The sequence below is a fragment of the Bacillus rossius genome, chromosome 1, assembly GCF_032445375.1.
Source record: "Bacillus rossius redtenbacheri isolate Brsri chromosome 1, Brsri_v3, whole genome shotgun sequence".
Lineage (NCBI taxonomy): Eukaryota > Metazoa > Arthropoda > Insecta > Phasmatodea > Bacillidae > Bacillus > Bacillus rossius.
Window position 1 is genome coordinate 329,414,331 of NC_086330.1, and position 20,593 is coordinate 329,434,923.

Here is a 20,593-nt window from a genome sequence, read left to right on the forward strand (position 1 = left end):
CAAACAAACTCAGATACAATTTCGTACCCTTGTAGCGAGGTGTTTCATAGGAGATTACCTTCCGAAAAAAATCATGTGAATCAGTGACATCATTTTTAACCAATCACGAAATGACAATTGAAATCAACCAGCCAATCATTGCACATGACAACAGTGGCCTGATGAACTCCAGAGTCTCTTCCCACTGTTGCTGAACTTTCTCTCACTCTTACCTAATGCAACTATCCTAACTATTGCATCAGAGAGTCATCGCGAGAAAAAAATACAAAAGAAAACCTCATTGTCATTCTTATTTATGAACCATGAAACACAAGCAATATTAAAAAAATTATGTTAGAGCACCTAAAAATGTAAATTGGCAAACCGTGTGAAAATAAGAATAAGGGCTTATTCACTGCAAAGGGAGCAAATCGTGAAAATAATTAGTAAAGCGTGAAATAATATAAATTATGATTATAATATAACTGTACACACAAATGCTTCCTAGAAAGAAAAATAAGCTCTTACTTAAATTTTATCAAAGAAACATTAGCATTTACCATAAGATAACATAATAAATTTTTTAATTAAACTACAGTAAAACCTTTTTGTTGCGACCACCTCTCTATTACAACCAGATTTTGAGGAACCGTGAAAACATTGCCGAAAATCCGAAGAAAATCGGACAGAAAATAAGTTTCTTGTGGTGAGTAGCGTGTTACTGCGTTTCTCTTGCCGAGTGCTCTACTGCCATAGGCAGCGCATATCTAAAAATAGATACCACTTCCTGTCGACCGCTGTCAGCGCTTAACAACCCCCATTCCACGTCCCTTTGCTGGCAGGGTGCAGATAAAGGTTTTTGTGGCAACGTGTTTACGTTTAGCTTTTTGCGAGTGTCTAGTGTGGTACACAGTTAAGGCAAAGCTACCTGCTGGATTTCTCTTGATTTTGATTACTATCGGTTGACAATACACAGCGACCGACTGGATGCACGCCCGCCTCGACATGTTTTAACTGCCGCAGCGATGTTTATTTTGACAGCTCTAGCAATTATCTTTTCCCGTGTTTTGATAGAAAAAGGTCGCTTCACCCAGCATAAAAAAAAAAGTTACGCTACTTATTCCCCCACGCTGGATACACACTGGCTGCCGTCTGTCTCCCCCGCATTTATCTTTCTTCTAACATTCCACGTCTTACCTCTCGCAGGAGCAATAACGAAGCGATCACGCATTGGCCCGTTTTATGCTTTGTTTGGTGACAGCAGCTTGATTTTATTCTGTATATTCCTTTTCATAGGAACCTTGCTATTAAAATACATTTATATGAAACGCTTGTAAATTCCTTGCCAGAGATGACAGAACTCGAACTTGTGTGAAACGTGACATATTTTGACCCCTCCTTCATCGCTTTAGTACTTCATTCATAATAGCCCAATTTTACTGGAGAAGGGAGGGTGAAATGAGCATTTTCTCACTGAAGGTTTTTCAAAGGAAGCGAAGTTGGGGTGTTCTAAGGGAGGACACTAGATGGTTTGTGTGTCTGGGAGGGATGAGCTAGCCTTGAAGAATGTTGCAGAGGGGTGGGCGTCATGAAGCCGCTGCCGCCAGCCAGCCGGGCGAGCTTCGTGTGCACCCACTCGCGTTGCAGAACCTACAGCTGCCATATTTTTAAAGGAAATGTCCCACTATTTTTTTGTTATTCTTACATGAACATTATTGGAAGTATTAAAGCAGACACAAAAATATGATGTGTGTTAAATTTAACAGATTTTAATTATCTTTCATTTTTTTCTTTTTTTTTTCTTTTTTTTTATTTTCACATTTTGGTAAAAATGTCCAATTTTTTGACGGTTCCAGAGAATGTATTCGTAAAATCACTGCTTCGTTAAATCTGGGGTTCGTGACATCGGGGTTCTAGTGTATTAAACTACGACAAGCAGAAAACGTACATGTAAACTAACCAGTAAAAATAAACTGTCTTTTGACATATTTTCTTTAGAGGTGGCCTGTAGGGCGACTGAATTGTCATGAAGGTTGAAGTGGGTGTAAAGCAAAGCCGTCTAGCATTGTGAGTGACAGCATCCTGCCATTGTACGGCTGGTTTCTTAGCGAGTAGTGGTTTGGGAAGTTGGGCGGGGGGGGGGGGGGGGGGGGGGGGGGGGGGGGGGTGAAATCTACTGAAAATTTCGAAAAACATCTATTACGACCCTATTCCTGGGAACCGTAAGGGGTCGTTTCAGTGAGGTTTGACTGTATTTATCAAGTGGGAACAGCAGTAACCTGGGTTGCTACAAAATGAAGCAGATTTTTTTTTGCAAAACTCTTGTAAGTGTTAAGCAATGAATTTAGTGATATATACATAGGACTTAACAAATTTCATTAAAAAACTAAAAATTGGTTGAATCCTTATTATTAAATGACAAAATGTTAATTATGCTTATTAAATTTTTGTGCATTTTGGCCCAAATTCCTTTATCTGTAATTTAAAACACAAGTTATAGGCTAAATGGATTTTTTTAGCAAAATGATAATTTGTTTTATGATAAAATAAATTTTTTATTAAATCAGCTAGTTTAATTTACCTTAGAAGTGTGTGTGTATTAATAATGCAACAAAGCAAAGTACAACATCTATTTGACTTAAAATTATTGACATTTGATTCAGAAACTTTTTGCTATTTGATTTGAAAATAGTTGATTGCCATTTTCCACTTTTCGTACACCCCTTAAATTGACATAAGTTAAGAAAGTTATAACGTTTCGTTATATACAAAATAAACAGTTCAACGCCGATTGCAAATTTTGATGTTTTTATTTTATTTTAATAGAATGTTGCACAGACGATTCCAAACACTTTCAAAAGAAGTTACTCATTCAGTCCACATACATCTGCCCGTCGAACAACTGCTGGTAGCTCGCATGACGAGAAATTACCGGAAAATAATCGCGTAGATTGAGTCCTTCAGTAATGTTTTACTGCAAGTACAAAAAAATGGGACGACCTCGAAGAGAACCGCACCCAGCGAAAACGAATTCCGCCCCGAGCCAACATGCCTACGAAGGTGGCCGCAATTTCTAATTAAGTTATATCCAAAACAAAAAAAAAGAAATTTAGGTTGATTTAAATATAGGCCTGGCTCCGACCACCAACGTGAAATGATCTCTTCATAAATTACATAATAAGTTAGCGAGAAGCCATCGAACGCGACCTACTCGTCCAGCGTTCGACAGACGACTGGTGATCTCATGAACTCGTCTCCTCCACGCAGGGAGTAGACGTCACATGACCTCACCGACCAATCACACGCACTCTTCATTCACGCTACAGATATCAGCCAATCACAGAACAGGTTACAATACATGAAAAAATCTCTTACACACAGAAATCTGGGCTTCCCCTGATCAGTCTCTTTTCAATTTCACATCGAAATCGGGGACTTCCATTCTCGTTCTCTCTCCCACACCGTGAGAGAGCAGTTATCACACAGTTCCCATGGAGGGGGGGGAATTACCGTCTTTATCTCGGTTGGCGGGGAAGCACTGTTCCTTTCTCACTCACACTTACATGTCTCTTATGCCTCTCTCTTTCTACACATCAGACACAGTCCCGTGTTCTAGAATTATTCCACACGTTAATGAAAATTAAGAACAATAATTATAATACGAATTACTTTACAAAATTAAACTTATTGAGAAAAACATGAATAAGTAGGCCTAACCACGTAAAAATCTAGAACAGCGACTTCTTTGTGAATAATTACCTAAAAATTACTAATGATAGAAAATGTCTGTTAAAATACAAAATACCTTCTTAAAACACATAGCAAGCAAAAATAACATATATTAACAGCCATAACGTCTGATTATACTGTCTCATAACATACACACCACTCTAAAAACATTGACTCATTTATATTTACCTATACAAAAAAGAAGTTTAAAAGAAAATGATTTATATTGGAGGGCAGGATTCTGCAACATTACATTGTTAAGTTCTAATATTCAGCATGGATTTAATTTAATTTTCTTAAAATGTTTTTTTTTCTATAGACTGTGCATTTAAAATTAAGGAGTTTTATTTTATAAAGGATTTAAGTTTAAAAAATGACAGCAACTTTATTTTTAAGTATCATGTCACATAGTCCTATTAAAAAGGAAGTATCTTAAAAAGTTTTATAGTTATAAAATCCATAATATTTTCTCTTGTAAACAAGTTTTACATGCTCTTAAACTAAATAACCAATGATGTTACAGTATAATACTACACTATACAATGCATCAATTTGTGTTGCTTTGCCCTGCCAAAAGCAACATTCCAAGTTTGTGCCATCTATTGATATAATTAATTAACACTGATAAAGAAAAAAATACCACATTTGAGTGCCACTTATTTGTGTTGTGTTTTGATGCTTGCTAAAATGGCATTGATGGGAAATATTTTTCAGTAAATATTTGTTAGTAACTATTAATTTTTTATGATATTGGGAAAGACTTATATAAAATACGCACTAAACGAAGAAACCATTCAAATTTTTGACTGCTTGGTAACCATCAGGAGTTCAAAGACACCATGGACACTATCTTATTGGAATTTAAGTTTTTTCCTCTTCTCAAACACTAAATTTTTTTTTTGCAAAGTTGTGCATTGGAGACAATACATGAGATTTTTTTCCTCCATATTTGCAAATGTTTATTTCTTCAGTTTTTAATATTCAGTTAAAAACTATCCAGTTTTAATAACATCCATTCAGTTGTTGAAACTTGGTCAGTTTGACATTCATTTACAGTAATGATTTATTTGTTTATTACTTGAGTTACAATGATTTTTTTTCCTTTACAGTTTCGAATGAGCCCAAGACATATGCAACTTTGGTCAAGTCTGGTGGTATTGGTAACATTGGTCCGCCATCATTTGCTTCAACGTTGTCAACAAGTCCTACAGCTACAACTAAGCCAACTACTTCACCGGTGAGTTAGAGTAGAATTCAAAAGTTGTTTCATACTTAGTAATCTCATAATCCAGTTAATTGTATTTTAAGATTTAAGATATTCTTGAAGCTTATTGAACATTATTCAGATTAAATTTTGATAACTGGTGGATTAATTTTGCAGCAAAATTTTGTGTTAATTTTTAATTAATTAATTTAAGTTTTAGATCATAAAAAAAATTTGTACATGTTTTGTATGCATGTTAAGCTGTATTGAGGTCCTATCTTTAATTTTTTTACATTCTAAATACAGCGTTTTATCACATAATTGTCACGTCAAAATTTTGAGAAAAAAATTCTCGCATAAACTTTACATGATGTTTTTGGTGCCACTGTTAGATTCTGCACTCTTTGTTTAGGTAGTAAACGTGACAGTATAAAGCACCATGCAACAGCAATCTGTTTTCAAGTTGCTGCCAGGTAGTTTGGCATCTATAATGGGAAAACAAAAAATTACCGTACTAGTTAAACCTACACAATACGGTTTCCCGTCCAAGATGCAGATTTTTTTGTTTAATAAAATGTACTGCCACACATATGAAAATTTTCCATATTGAGCAACATTGCACTGTTGTTGTTGACTATGTCCTGAAATAACTTGTGTGTGTGTTTTTGTGTTTGTTTGTTTGCTTGTGTATGTGTTTGTGTTTTTGCGGTGCTTAAGGGGGGGGGGGGGACAGTAGTGTTTTCCTCTCATCGTAGATGTCCATGAACTTGCACTGTACTCAATTATTATGTTTATCTCAACAGATTCTTGTGAACTGTGTCCAAACATTGTTTTTGCTTTCTACTGCAACATTTCATTCATGACAAAACTCCTGTAAAGGGTTGTTTTTATTGAAGAAAATGACAAAAAAAAATTGACAGGGAAATAGCCTGCCGTCGTCTCTCTCGGGAAAGGTAATTGGTAAAATAAAATTTACTGGAAGGGAATCCTGGGTATGATAAATAGTATTCTTTTCCTTTGTATTTATTGTTAAATACTGCTAAGGTGATGGGGAAAGGGGTGAGGAAGGGCCATAAAGGATTAAGAGGGGAAAGACTAAATATATCAGTGCCATTTCCTATGAGGCAATAAGCTGAGACAGGGACCATAAAGCAGGCCTGCCGTTTTTACGGATTTTATCCGTTTTCACGGATATTTGAAGCTTAAAATGGACTAACAGATAAACTGCGACATTCACATATATTTACGATGCTTCGCCGATATTTTCATTTTTGAATTTCATTCGTGTAAATATTTACACTCAACTACCTATTTGAAGTTGTCAAACCATACAAGCATCCAACATTAAAGCAAACACACACATTACGTGTAGCGCCATGGAAATTCCAATCATTTAACCACAAACCAAAAACATTTACTCCCAAATAGCGTTTCATGAAGTACAATATCTATGGTTTCGGGGGAAATGTTTTTTGTTTGTTGAGTTAAACGTTAAGAAGTGTCATGGCGTCAGTAAACATTTATTTTTTGCCGTTACAATGTTCTAGGTGCGGCATTTGTTTACAAACTTACGTGATTTAAGTAGTAGTTTTGGTCTTAGCTGATTGTGAAGGAGAAAAAACTTAAGGCTTAGCCGGTCAGGTCACTTTATAAACAGCGTTATCGTAAAGAATGGGAGCAAGAATTGAAATGGTTGAGGTGTGGTAAAACGGAATTTTCCGCCCTTTGTTCGACTTGCAACTCGGAACTGAACGTGACAAAAGGGCGGCTTGAAGACGCAAGTTCATGCGAAAAACCAACGAGCTGCTGATCAGAGTTGTTCTTTGATGAGTTTTGTAACCAAACCAAATAAAATAATTGATGTGGAGCTGTTATGGGTAGAGCCACGATTATATGGTAATGCGCGATAAAACGTAATAACACCGAAAACCGCTTGAAAACACGAAATAAAACAAAATTGTGTGAAATCCGCGATATGTCACGAAAGTTCGTCTATCCTGATTATTTACGTTTTTTTTTTTCCATTCTGTAAGGACAATTCACTACCTTCAGCACAATCAAATATTTCTTACAGTAACTAGCAGCCATATATATTATATGCGACGGTGATTCATTATAGATTTTAAAATGAAGTCTCGGAATTAACGTAATATTTTCTTTAAACGGTAATCTTGTGTACCATAATAATTTAAGATGTTGATAACTATGATACAATGGCCGCCGTTCACTTTCTGTAAATACAAAAATAACAAACGCCCAAAATATGTTTTTCTAAGATTACGTTTTTAATCATTAAAATATTACACACTAAAGCGCATTGCTTTCACTGTTTATTTAAAATAAAGTACGTAGGCTACGAAAATAAAATTAACCCCGCTTAACGTAACGATTGTAAATAATAAAAAATAGTACATGTTTATGTCGGTATTAATTTTCACGTACGTATGTTGGTATTCGGTATGCGTTTGTATTCGCATCTATTCTCCATTGTTTTGATCTTTCCAGCACGGCAAGTTTTTGCGTATTGAGAGGTTAAATTCTTCCTGTGTGATTAAATTTTTTTTGATAATGCCTAAAACTAAGGTTTCTGCCAGTGACCGATCGAAAGAATTTTCCAGTGAAGGATTTTATATCAGTGATAAAATTTTAATGTGCAAATTCTGTAACTGCAGGCTAGACTACAAGAGACGCGATACGCTTGTGAAACATGTCGCGAGTGAGAAACATAAGCGTTTGAGGCAAAACTCATCTGTTAAACGACATCCTTGTCTAAAAGTCTTTAATGCCATTAATTTGCGGTTCAACCCAAGAAATGTGAGTAGGGTTAGCATAGAAGATGCAAACCTACAGAAGTCTCTGCATAACTTGCCTTCTGTTTCCCATCTTCTCATTGATACATTCATACATGGCTATGTTGCTTTCAAAAAAATAATTGAGGATGAATTTTCATTGACAGAAACAAGCCAAATTGATGTTGCAAAGGTACTTTGCTCCCTTAAAGGGGACCACAGTGAATTTGCTCAAGCCAGTTTAAGGGCAATCTGGTTCCCAACATCAAATGTTGATGCAAAACGTTCATTTTCCTGGTACTCACTGGTAGTTAGTGACAGAAGACAACGTCTCACTCCAGAAAATGCAGAAAATTTAACTATACAGTAGAGCATCCTGTATCCGTAATTCTACTTACCGGAATTTCTACTATCCGGATGTTTTCCGAGAGTTAAAAAAAATTTACAAAATCTAAAAAAATAAATATATTTTTAAATGAATTATAATATTATTAATATATATTATTCCCACGGAAGTAAATACCGATTGTTTGCGCAGTTCACGCCCCGTCTAGTCAGTCAGGGTGCACTTGATTTTATAAACACTCAGCGAGTTATGATGGAAGCCAAGGCTTCTGGTCTCGCGACTGCAGTGCACGGGCGTCGAGCGCATATCAGGAATTGGCGGCAGCGGCCCCGCCTACACGTGAGCGCGCCGTGATAACGCGTTGTAGGGGAGGGGGAGTGGTGTATTGTGTGCGTTCAATGTCAGTCTTGCTTGTGGTGCGCGATCGCTAGTATGTACGTTCTTGCAGACCACGTGATGTTTTCAAAACATAAACTTCCAGGTGATGAGGAAAAGAGTAGTAAACGAAGGAAAAAAGTTCTTACCATTAAAGAAAAGGTTGAGATTCTCAAGAAACTAGATGCTGGGACTTCTGTTAAAAATCTCAGCAAATCGTATGATGTCGGCATTTCGACGATTTACGACATAAAGAAACAAAAGAATGAACTGTGTAAATTTTACTCGGACAGTGATATGAAGAGAGAAATTGAAAACAGAAAAACAATGCAGGGTAGTAAATGTAGCGACCTTGATAATGCTCTTTATCAATGGTTTCGTTTGCGGCGAAGTGAAGGTGTTAGCATTTCTGGACAGATGCTGATAGAACAGGCAAAGTGAAGGTGTTAGCATTTCTGGACAGATGCTGATAGAACAGGCAAAAATGTTTCATGCCGAACTGAATCTAACATACGATTGTGACTATTCGTTAGGGTGGCTTCATAAATTCAAAAAACGCCATGGAATTTCTTTTTTCAAAGTTAGCGGTGAAAAGCTTTCTGCAGATACAGCGGCGGCGGAAAAGTTTGTTGTTGAGTTCGCAGAATATGTGTTGGACAACAACTTAACAGCAGACCAAGTTTACAATGCGGACGAGACTGCTTTGTACTGGCGTTATATGCCTCGAAGCACGCTGTGCACTGCAGATAATCCTCACAGCGGGATGAAAGATTCTAAAGACAGATTGACTTTCTTGGTTGTTCAAATGCTGCCGGTACCCACAAGCTGAAGCTACTCGTAATTGGCAAAAGCTTGCGCCCAAGGGCGCTAAAAGGTGTTAAAGTGTTACCCGTTGAATACCGAGCTACAAAAACCGTGTGGATAACATCTGCAATAACCACAGAATGGTTTGACAGTTTTGTGCACCAGAGCCGGCAACACCGTAACAAGATAGGCTTCGACCCGCACTGCAAGATTGTCCTTATGCTAGACAACTGCTCCGCGCATCCTGCAGCTGAAACACTAGACAGGGATAATGTTTCTGTCATGTATCTGCCCCCTAACTGCACTGCACTAATCCAACCGCAAGATCAGGGAATATTACGCTCCCTAAAATGTCGTTATCGCACGGAGTTCATGAAGCACTTTTTATCTGATCTGAATGGCGGCAAAACGATCTCAGAAATTAAAAAGGAATACACCATAAAGGATGTCATATGGTCACTAGCTCGTGCATGGGAAGGTATGCCTGCGTCAACATTTCGCAAGGCATGGTTTAAATTGTGGCCGACTTTGGTTTATCGTGACGAGGTTCATGACAAGGGAAATGAAGCCGACTTCAAAGGTTTTGAACAAAAAAACGTGAACGAACTGCTGGAGTATGCCAAGAACATAACAAATCCAGAACTAGAAGACTTACAATTGCAAGAACAAAACATTGTGGAATGGTTTTGTGTTGATGATAATGTTCCCGTTGTGCATCACTTTTCAGATAAAGACTCTGTGAAGTGTAACAAAGACGACGGAAACAATGAAAGCAGTAGCGATGAAGATGAACCACAGGAGAAAATCTTGCAAGATGAGTGCCTTCACCACATTGAACGATTAATAGCTGGCCTAGAGCAACAAAGTTATATCAACGACCAGCAAATTATGCATTTGTATATGCTTCAAAAACAGCTGACTGAAGAGAAGCACAAACGTGTGCGGCAACAACGCATTAGTGACATGTTCAAAAAAGCTCCTGTTTCCACACCTGCTTCAACTACGAGTGAGAACATTGACGATCCAACACCTGGCACCAGTGGCACAAACGTAAACAGTTACGTTCAGAGTGACAGTGACAGTGATTAACTTTAACTTCTCCTGTCTAAACGTCTCGCCTACGTCTGCTTGCTTCGCGCGGACATCATGGTACAGTCACGTAGCTGTAGCGTGCTTCTCGGCAAGGTCTGATAAGCGTGCCCGTGGCAAGGTCACACCACCGGATGTAGCTGTCATTACCCTACCCCCACCCCCCTTGCCGTCCTCATCTACAGCTACAGGATGTTCACAAACTTCGGGAGCAATTTTTTTTTTTCTATCAGGGGGCTTTATAGTGAATTTCTACTTTCCGGAATTTTCAACTATCCGGAATAGTCTAAGTCCCGACCATTCCGGATACAGGGTGCTCTACTGTAATAGCATTTCAATAAAACCGTCTTAATAGTAACTTTGGAAGTGCTTAATTGTGTAATTTTGTAGTGTGTGTGATTGTGATTAAGTCGTGAAATGTTTAGTAGTTATTTAAAAGTTTGAATTTATGAATTTGCAAATGAACTTAATTATCTATGAATTTGCAAATGAACTTAATTGTAATAAGATCATGAGGTTTTAGTGTTTAGTAATATTTGTTTTAATAAATTTGCATGTCGTACAGAAAAGCAAGAAAATTTTACCGTGGGTATTTTGAGCAAAAAAATAAAACCATATAACACCAAAATCTTTATTTCTTTACACCGAAATTTGTCTTAAAATAACACCACAAAATCTTGACTCTAGTTATGGGCGAACTTCGTTTGTGAAAACAATTTACTATCTGTGAAACTCAGTGATAATTTCACGAAACTTGTCTCTCAAATCTTTCCAGATAGTGAAATTTCAAGAAACTTTCCTTGTTCTCGCACTTATACTAGCCAGATAATTATTCAACTTTTGGGTACATCAGCTGCAGATTATGTTACCTATGCAATGAAAACACAATTTTTCACACTGATGATTGATGAATCAACTGATGTTACAGTCACTAGGCAGGTTGTAGTGTTAGCAAGGTTATTTCCATCTGAGATTGTTGAAACTCATCTGTGCAAAGTAATGGCTTTGAGTGGTGCTGCAACTGGAGAAAATCTGCTGTGGAAAGGGTTTTTTCAGCAATCTCAAGATGGTTAAAACGGTTCACAGATCGTCAATGGAATCACCAATGTTAAATGTGCTGTTGCATTGCAGAATGAGAACTTCAAGCCCACTGACGAGATGCAGAAAAGAGCACAGAACATGAAAAAGTAGCTAGTTAATGATGTGAAATACATTTGTTTGTTTTTTTAACTTATAAATAACTTCAATTGTATGGATGTATTTATAGTTTGTAAATAAGAAAAGCACCAAAGCCTATAGTAAAGAGAAATTTTTAAATTTTTTTCATTTTATTGTGATACCAACTATTAGTTTTGTAATGTAAGTGGCAAATGTAAAATTTTTTTTACATTCATTTGATTTTTTTTTTAAAATTATGCTTTGGAATGCAATGTATATTTAAAATTACCACGAAAAATAAATTATGTCAATTACGGCTATAAATTTTACAGGATTTTTAAATGCTGTAATGAGGATTTAGGAACCTAATTTGGTGGCAGGGCTGGCATAAAGTGTCACAGTATGAAATGGAAATTAATGGGAAAACATGTTTTCCACTGCTTTGTAAACTTGCAAAGGCAAGGCTTATTCTTCAACATAGCAATGCAGGGGTGGATAGGATATTTAGTAAGCTCAACCTTATCAAGACAGCGCACAGGTCATGTCTTGAATCGCCAATGCTAAATACTTTGTTGCATATCTCTTCTAGGAAGAATATGGCAGAATTCCAGACAACAGAAGAAATGAGGAATAGGGCAAAACATCTGAAAAAGTAATATTTAAATACTGCCAGTGGTGAAGTGTAGGCTACGTGTGTGTGTGGTAAATACTCGTATAAAGTCTTAAAAATTGAATTGTTTTGATTGTAGTATAGTTACGTACATTATGATGAAGTAATTTTCATAAAATTGCATATTTTTTTGTATTTTTTAACGTACAGGATTTTACAGGATATTTTATATTCAAAACAAGGATATTACAGGATATTTCACATTTCAATCAAGGATATTGTTTTCAAAGTGGTGGCAGCCCTGCCATAAAGACTTTACTTGTGTTCTACTGGAAACAGTTTTATGGGCAACCCTTATGGTGAAAATGTTAGATATTTTGCTCAAAATTATGGGTGCGATCCATGCACAGGCGCGACTATTCTGCTAGTAAATATGATACAGTATTTTTTTTTCCATATACAGTAACACCTCGCACAATGAACTCCTTTATAACGAAATCCTCGGTATAACGAAGCAACTGTTAAGTCCCGCAAAATCGCTATGTAATCCTATGTATTTACACCTCTAAATAACGAAGCATTTTTTGGATGCAACACCAAAAACACCCGCTACAGCGAAGGTAAAACTGAAAAATCGTCAAAATATTTTCGTACGATTGTCATAAATTTTCAATTTTGTTTCATAAATAAATTATGCTTCGGCGAGTAAACAATACTGCCGCCATCTTACAACTGATTGGCCATAGAAGAGTTACAGACGTACTGAAACACACTTTGTTTACCAACATAAGCTATCGTACTTCGATTAATCGATCTTCCGAAACTGCCTAGAAAATTTCATCACGTGAACAATTTACATCATTGTTCTGTGAAAATGTGTGATCGTTTATCCGTGTTGTAATGAATTCCGATAACCGATACAGATTCTGTGGAAGTGTTTCTTAATTAAAATCTGTAGGTTTAGAAAGTTGTTTTTGTTCCATGTTGTAGGGGGAAATAAATTATTTAACCAGTTATGTATCTTGTTTAGAAGTTTTTCTGGGTTAAATTTGTTCGCTTGTAAATAGGTTATGGTTGGGCAAATCTCGTGCAGTAATAAATGAGACTTAACTTTCAGTAATTTATTGTTAGTGTTCGTAAAATGGTTAAAAAAAATGGAAAGCAATTGCTCTTACAACGAAACTGGAAATTGTACATGCAGTATATCAGGGAGGTAAAGAAGCAGAAATAGCTAAAAGATTTGGCATTCCAAATTCAATGCTGTCAACAATAATGTACAATATACTTAAGTACTGTAATCAAATCGGATTGGTTTGCTTAATCTTCATTTGCTCTGCTCGAGGACTCTGTAGCATGTATTAAAAAGTATGTAAGTACATTGTGTATACTGTATCTATATACTGAGTACCTACTATTACTTCTGTGTTTTTTGAAATAATGATGGCTACAGAAAAAACCCTTTGTATCACAAATCATTTGTTGGTTGGTTTTGAATTCATATCTTTTTAAAGAAACCTCACTATAACAAACACACATAATATCAGTCCCTTCAAGTTTGTTATACTGATGTTTTACTGTATGATGCTGCCCATTAACTTCTTTTCCTGTATAAAACAATGTATTGTATAGTTGAACTCTATTATGCATTTAGATATTACAGTTTATTTATTTAACTAACAGAAATACAAAGTTAACTTATGTGTAAATTTTATTTTAAAGACATTTTCAAGCTGTATGTGTAACCTTTATCTGTTAATCTTCATCGAAGTGAACCGCTAATAAATATGTAGCCAGTGCTAGGTGACAACATTCATGTTTCGTTATGTTTGTTTCCTATATAGAGTGTGTACATGTAGTCTAATATTGATAGCTCTCCGATTGCAAGCAATGCGGGCATTCTCAAGAGCCAAATTACCAAATTTGATAGCCTGCTTTCTTTCTTGGTAAAAGTGTACTACAATAGTTAGTAGAGATGGACGAGTTGAGGTTTTTTGGCTTCGAGTCGAGTCGAGTCGAGCCGAGCCGAGCCGAGCCGAGCCGAGTTTAGCAATTCATATTTCGAGTCGAGTCGAGTTCGAGTCACAAAATTTTTGAAGAGGTCGAGTCAGTTCGAGTTTCATGATTTTATAATTTTTTGCGTCAAATATGATAAATAAAATATTACTACACCCATTGATATAAAAATTGTGTATCCAAGATGCATCTGCATTATTTAAATATTTTAAATGATTAATTAGCAAATCATTATGTTATTTAAATATTTTAAATGATTAATTCAATTCATTAAATATTTAAATATAAAAAACTAAGCTTTATTTCAACATGATTTCACAGTATCTTTAATGTAGCTATCCTAACCAAATCAACCGTCCACAATGTTTTAAAGTATTTATAATGTAGCTAACCTAACCTAATTGACCATAGTTATCATGAGTTGTCGAAAATAAACATTCACGGACACACTGCAAACGAAAAATATGGCGACGTACAAATAAATACCATTGCCTTGTTTATGGTATTTCCTTTTATCAACACCGCCATATTTATTTACAATGAACAAAAAAAAAACGAAGATGTACGATCGGGAGTTTGGCTCTTTCGTCTGTGAAAAGAAGGCTTCCCGTGTTACGTAACTTTTTTTTCCCGATCCACCGACAGATCCCCACATGAACAAACAGCTCAAGGATATAGGCCTTGTCACATTGTCACATTCTCAATGTAAATACACTTTCCGCTGCAAGATTATTCGCCCGGAACTTGTTACAACTACAAAAATATCAATATGTTTTTAAATAAATATTTCATGCATTTGATTTGGCGATCAGTAACTGATTGCCAAATATAATGCATGAGCGTTGTTATTATATTTTATTCAAACAAAAAGAAAGTAATTTTATCCTAAACGTTATTGACACGCAGCGCTGCGTAGCGGAGCACAGCTAAATTTAGTTCCAAAATGCAAAGCTGGCTGGCCTAACACGCAGCCATTTCCACGCAACACGACTTGGTGTTATTTACTAAATATTGCAATATAATTATTTTATGTTTTTATTTTTAGGTTACGGAAATCTCTATTTATACGAGTTATTATAAACGGGGCACGATAAACGTGATGATTATTAATACATGTGCGTTTTGCAACAAATTTTTCTTCAGTGAAAATCCATTGACGTATTTTGTAAACAAATGCGGTACCGTATTTAAAGTAAACACAGGATGAAAAACAAAATGAAAACAGTGCACGCTGTTTTCCAAGCATTTTTTTAAATATAAAATGGTCATGTGACATAATTTTGTCCTATAAACTGTCGCCACTATCGACAAAATCACGATACGACGTCACGTTCATAAATGAAGGTAGGCCGGGGTTTGGTTGCACTTGTACCTATTATAGCGCCGTAGCACGGTAGCGGGCAAGGTTAGGTTTGCACAGGATTTGTTTTGTTTATAGGTCATTATCATTTCTTGCTGTATTAATGACTTGGCGAAAACGTTAAGACAGCCTATAATAAAGTGCTATAATGTCACGATGCTGGTACTTAACTCGAAACGTGTTTCGAGTCTCGAACTTGATAAAATATGTGACTCGGTTTTCGAGTCGAGTCAATCTGACCCAACTCGGCTCGGCTCGACTCGATAAACCAAGACTCGACCCATCTCTAATAGTTAGGCATTAGTTCTGGCTCTTGGTTTTCGTTTTTCTATTTTTAGTTCAACAAAATATGATTTTTGTTGCATGACTTATTAATTTAAATTGTATGGTGAGCTTGTTTATACTCTACTTTATAAATAATCATACTTTCCATGAATAGGTTTAGTTTTTATGAATAACTTAACCTAAAAAAATGCTTGTTTCGCTTAAGTCATACCTCTACTTATCAAACTTTATTTTAGTATAAAATGTTCAATGATTATGTGATAAAACACCGTTATTATAGTTTTAAAGTTACTGTTAGTGAAGCAGTTAAATGATAGAAGTTAATGAAACCTGTGTTGTCACAGCTGCCAGCACCTCGTGTGTTTGAGTCCCGAGACTCTCTGTCGTCGTCAGGAGCGCCTGGAGGTGGACCAATGGGAATGGCTCAGTCCCAGCGAGGTGTTCGGGGAGCCCGGGGAGGTGCTGTGCGGGGAGTGATGAGGAATGACCGCGGTGGGCCTGGGAGGACAAGTTTCAATGAAGACTCGGGTAAGTATGTATTATATTTGGAACTTATTAGGGTGTGTTGTAGGGCTGAGCTGATGTGGTTTTGACCCAGTGGTGATATTGTTGATAATATGTACCAGTACAGCGGATACTGATTGCGATATTGCCTCATAACTAGGCCTGTGCGAATATAAAAATTTTGAATACGAATAATAAACAATTCGTATTTGATTCAACCTCGAAACTAACACTACAAAATAGTGAATATTTTTTTTCCTTATAAATATTGGACATAGCAACCTCGTGAGTTTTATCTTATCTCAGTTTACTGTATTGGTTAAGACATTTCTGCATTATAAATACCCTATTTTTATGTTTTAATGGGGTTTCATAATCAAAAACATGGACAATAAGTAATGTTTTAAACGTACAAGTGTCCAACTTTTTTTTTTTTTTTTTCCACTACTGTCTTGCTAAACAGTATCAGAAAATTTATGTGAACAATTCTAAACACAGCTTATTTGTCATTTCAAACTTGAAAGCCAAATTTTTTTTGTGTTGTTCTTACTTGCTATGGTTCCACCGGGAAGGGAGTCCTTATGTTTGCGGTGATAACCTTATGTTTGTCCATGTGTAATTAATTATCGTGCACACCACCCTGAAGGCCTTTCCAATGAAGGCACATCCTAACCGAGAGGGAGGGCCACAAAAAAGCCAGAGAGAAACCAGTTTAACAGGTAGTCAATTCCTTTTTGTTTAATAATTATCAAAAAATAATACTTACGTATACCTCAACTTTACAAATAATATCAGTACTATATATAATGCTGATAACATGATTAACAATGTAGTAATGTTTCACGTTATTAAGTTTCAAACGAACCAAGGTTATACAAAATAAATAACAGAGCATTTATAACAAACTATCGCCGCAGCGATTCAGTAATTTATGAACACATTCAAATAGTTAATCTGCAAGGGGAAATTATTCCCGATAAACAAGAACACGAGACAACAAATGCTAGCAAGCGTTACAATACAGTTATAAGAACTAGAAGTATTGTGAGTTATATTGACCCCTCGCGACCAAAGTAGGAACACGTTACATAAGACACAATGAAAGACTAAGACATCATTCACTTATGCGTTAAATAAAACACGTGAATTAGAATATACGTGTTATACATAACTATTAAAATTTACTGTTTATTACCGTTTATTTACTGTTTATTTACTATTTATTTACTGTTTATTTACTGTTTATTACTGTTTAATTACTGCCAAGTTACTGCATTTTTTATTATCTCGGGGAGACTCAGAATTAACAAATATACGAAGTTAAGCAAGCCCACAAACAAAAAAGGGCAAAACATAATTTAATTTAAAGGAATTTTCAATAGGTGACATCCGAAAGAGAATTTAGAAAACAGGAGCATTTAAGCATTACGTCGCAATCTACATTACGGTTAGGGTCACCGCCCTACTTACATTTCCGTCTCCCCGAAGAAGCTCTCACTACTAATTTACAGAAAGTTGACTACATGATACCTGTTTGGTTCTAGCTCTCAGATGAGCTCTACCCAGACTACCTATGAGAATAAGGTTGAAAAATGGCAAACCATGCCTTATAAATAGGGTTGTGCGAATGTTCGGTATACCGATACCGAAATCGAAATTTTGCTACTTTCATTTTCGATTTTGGTAAGAATTTCATCTGTCGAAGTTCGTTTTTAGCGAAATATTTCGAGCCAAACGAAAGTTCAATAGCTTACCGAAGTTCGTTTGTTCTAGTTGAAAAAGAACTCGTAATTTAATAAAAATGTACAGTAGAATACCGGTACAATAACGTACCTTATTATAAAGTATATTTCACTTTAACAAATTTTTTTTAAGTCCCCGCCAAAAATCGTATCTTCGCCATGCAAAACGGTTTCAAAGTATAATATTTTCACTATAACGTATAAATTCTACTAGTAGCGTGACATTACTACACCAAAATTTACTTAAACTGGTAAATAAATTTCCAGCTAAATGATTAATGTAGTAGAACAAAGATACACAAATACCACCGCAACGTATTTTCTAACCTCTAAATTCTCAAAACAAAGTGAACAAACAGTTTCGCGCACAACCATAGATTATACCGCACGTAGTATGCGACGTGAGCAACACAACACCATTCGATACATCGAAAAACGGAGGTTTGAGAGAAGTATTAATTATTTAGACAAAAGTGTTACGCTACGCTAAAAATACTGTTTGATGTCTGTGCCGGGATTGTTTATTGTTATTGTTGAGTATATTATCAGGTTACGTTATTTAGACACCGCATTCTATTTGTGATACAATATGAATGATCCTGGAGATAAAAAGAAACGAAAGCAATTCACGCTTAAGGAAAAAGTGGATATACTCAGAGAACTAGACAAGCGGAAAAAACCAAGTCGCAGTTGCGAATACATATGGCATTGCGGCTCTCCTGTAGCTATTTTTTTTATATATATTTTTCTCTTTGTAAAGATATGTATGCATGTTTCAGTACTAAGTACAAAAACTTGAGGTACCTGTAAGTACTTAGCACTGAGATTCTACTGTAATGTCTTTATATGATTTGCTTGTTATTACTAATAATGTAATAACATATGCAAATCATATAAAGACATTAATTATAAAAAAGATTTCCATTAAGATTAATTTACGTGGTGATGAAAAAAAAACTCACGTTAATGAAAATACAGTAAAATCATAATTTGAACAAACATGGCAGATAAAGTAAACAAAATTCAACTGTGATTACAGTAGGCCTAGGTATCAAAACAAAATCATGCAATATTTGAAAAATTACCTGATTCATTTGCTTTCAAACAGTAGTGTAGGTACTATATTCGTAAAACATACATTCCAGAACTGTTAGTACACTACAGTCAAACCTCTATCTATCGAACTCGCATGTATCGATTGTCCGTGTTTATCGTATACTTTCTACGGTCCCGGCAAAATTGCCATACAACTAAGGTTAAAAAAGTCCGCTTGTACCGATGTTCGAATTATTGTTTTGTCCGCATTGATCGTACAAAATATGTGGTCCCGTCACTATAAATTATAATAGATGATCGTTTAACCATAAAGATTTTGCAGAAATAACCATTTCTTAGAAAGAAACCGTCATAAAAACGGTAACGTTAGTATACAGTAGTAAAAATCACCATAAATCTGCAGCCAAGTAATGGAGCACGTAAATATGAAGAAAAGACAAATGAACAACTTACGAAGAAATATGGATGATGTACCATAACTACAGTACAAACCCAATTGTTATCCTAAGATAATTACCATAAAAAGAACTAAAGGTTCTTTGTCGATACCATAATTACTACAGAAGCACGATAGCTACCACATTTGCACTACAGTTACCGTAACAACCGAGATGTATATTTACCGTGACGGTAATGTATTTATTTATGCCATATTAAAATTAAAGAACGTTATTGAAAAAAAGGATGTTAAATTTTTATATGTACGTTTGGCACATGTTGCGAAGAAATAATACGATCTGAAAGAATGCAGTACTACTACGAAAAGTGAAAAGGTAATCGTGGATTCTTAGGTTATGGCAGTCTCTCTCGTTTTTCAGTAATATCGGCCGAAAATTAACAAGCGTATCGGAAGTCGGCAGAAATGTTGATTCAACTAAATATTGGCAAAATCGGCTTTTTCAGTACAGCTCTACATTTGATGACATGAGTAAACATATTTCAGACTTCAGGATATTGAAAAAGACTTTAATTTCCATGTAGATTTATTGTGCGTATGGTTTTTTTTTTGCAAGTGTAAATTGAATTAAGTAAAAAACTTCCATTTTTATTTATTTTTCAACTGATTAACTTTAATGACAAGTACCTGATATATTTCTGACACTAATTTTGAGGTTGAAATATTTTTTAAATTTCTTAGAGTGAAGTCCACATCTATTGAATGTCCGCATCTACTGAATTTTTTTGTTGGTCCCCTGAAAAACGATAGATAGAGGTTTGACTGTATTTAGTATTTACCGTATACACATAAACAAAGAACGTACCTACTTTTATTCGCGCACAGCCAAACAAAAACATTGTCGTCTGCTTTATTTAAATTTTACTTACTCTGACTGGCATATAAAATCCTCATAATATACAGCCAATTAGACAAAAAGGTCAACAAGTCACTGCGTGTAATGAGCACTTGGCAGCAACCATTTGTTATGTTTTGACCATGCCCTTGCCTGGTCTACAGCTTCCTGAGCTAGCCATGTGTGACATTGGTGCAAGATGGTGGTAGTCACGTGTTTTTTCATCAGTACCATGCACGTGATAAATATATTATCATA

The 20,593-nt window shown here is 35.7% G+C and overlaps 1 protein-coding gene across 5 annotated transcripts in view; it reads left to right on the forward strand.

Moving 5' to 3' along the window:
- Nucleotides 1–20,593, forward strand: part of LOC134528023 (ras GTPase-activating protein-binding protein 2) — a 140,446-nt gene that overhangs the window by 71,664 nt on the left and 48,189 nt on the right. For all 5 annotated transcript variants that reach the window (XM_063361195.1, XM_063361199.1, XM_063361196.1 and 2 more), the window contains exons 8-9: nt 4,818–4,945; nt 16,086–16,269. In XM_063361195.1, the coding sequence (XP_063217265.1) occupies nt 4,818–4,945; nt 16,086–16,269 (312 nt within the window). The remainder of the gene's footprint in view (nt 1–4,817; nt 4,946–16,085; nt 16,270–20,593) is intronic.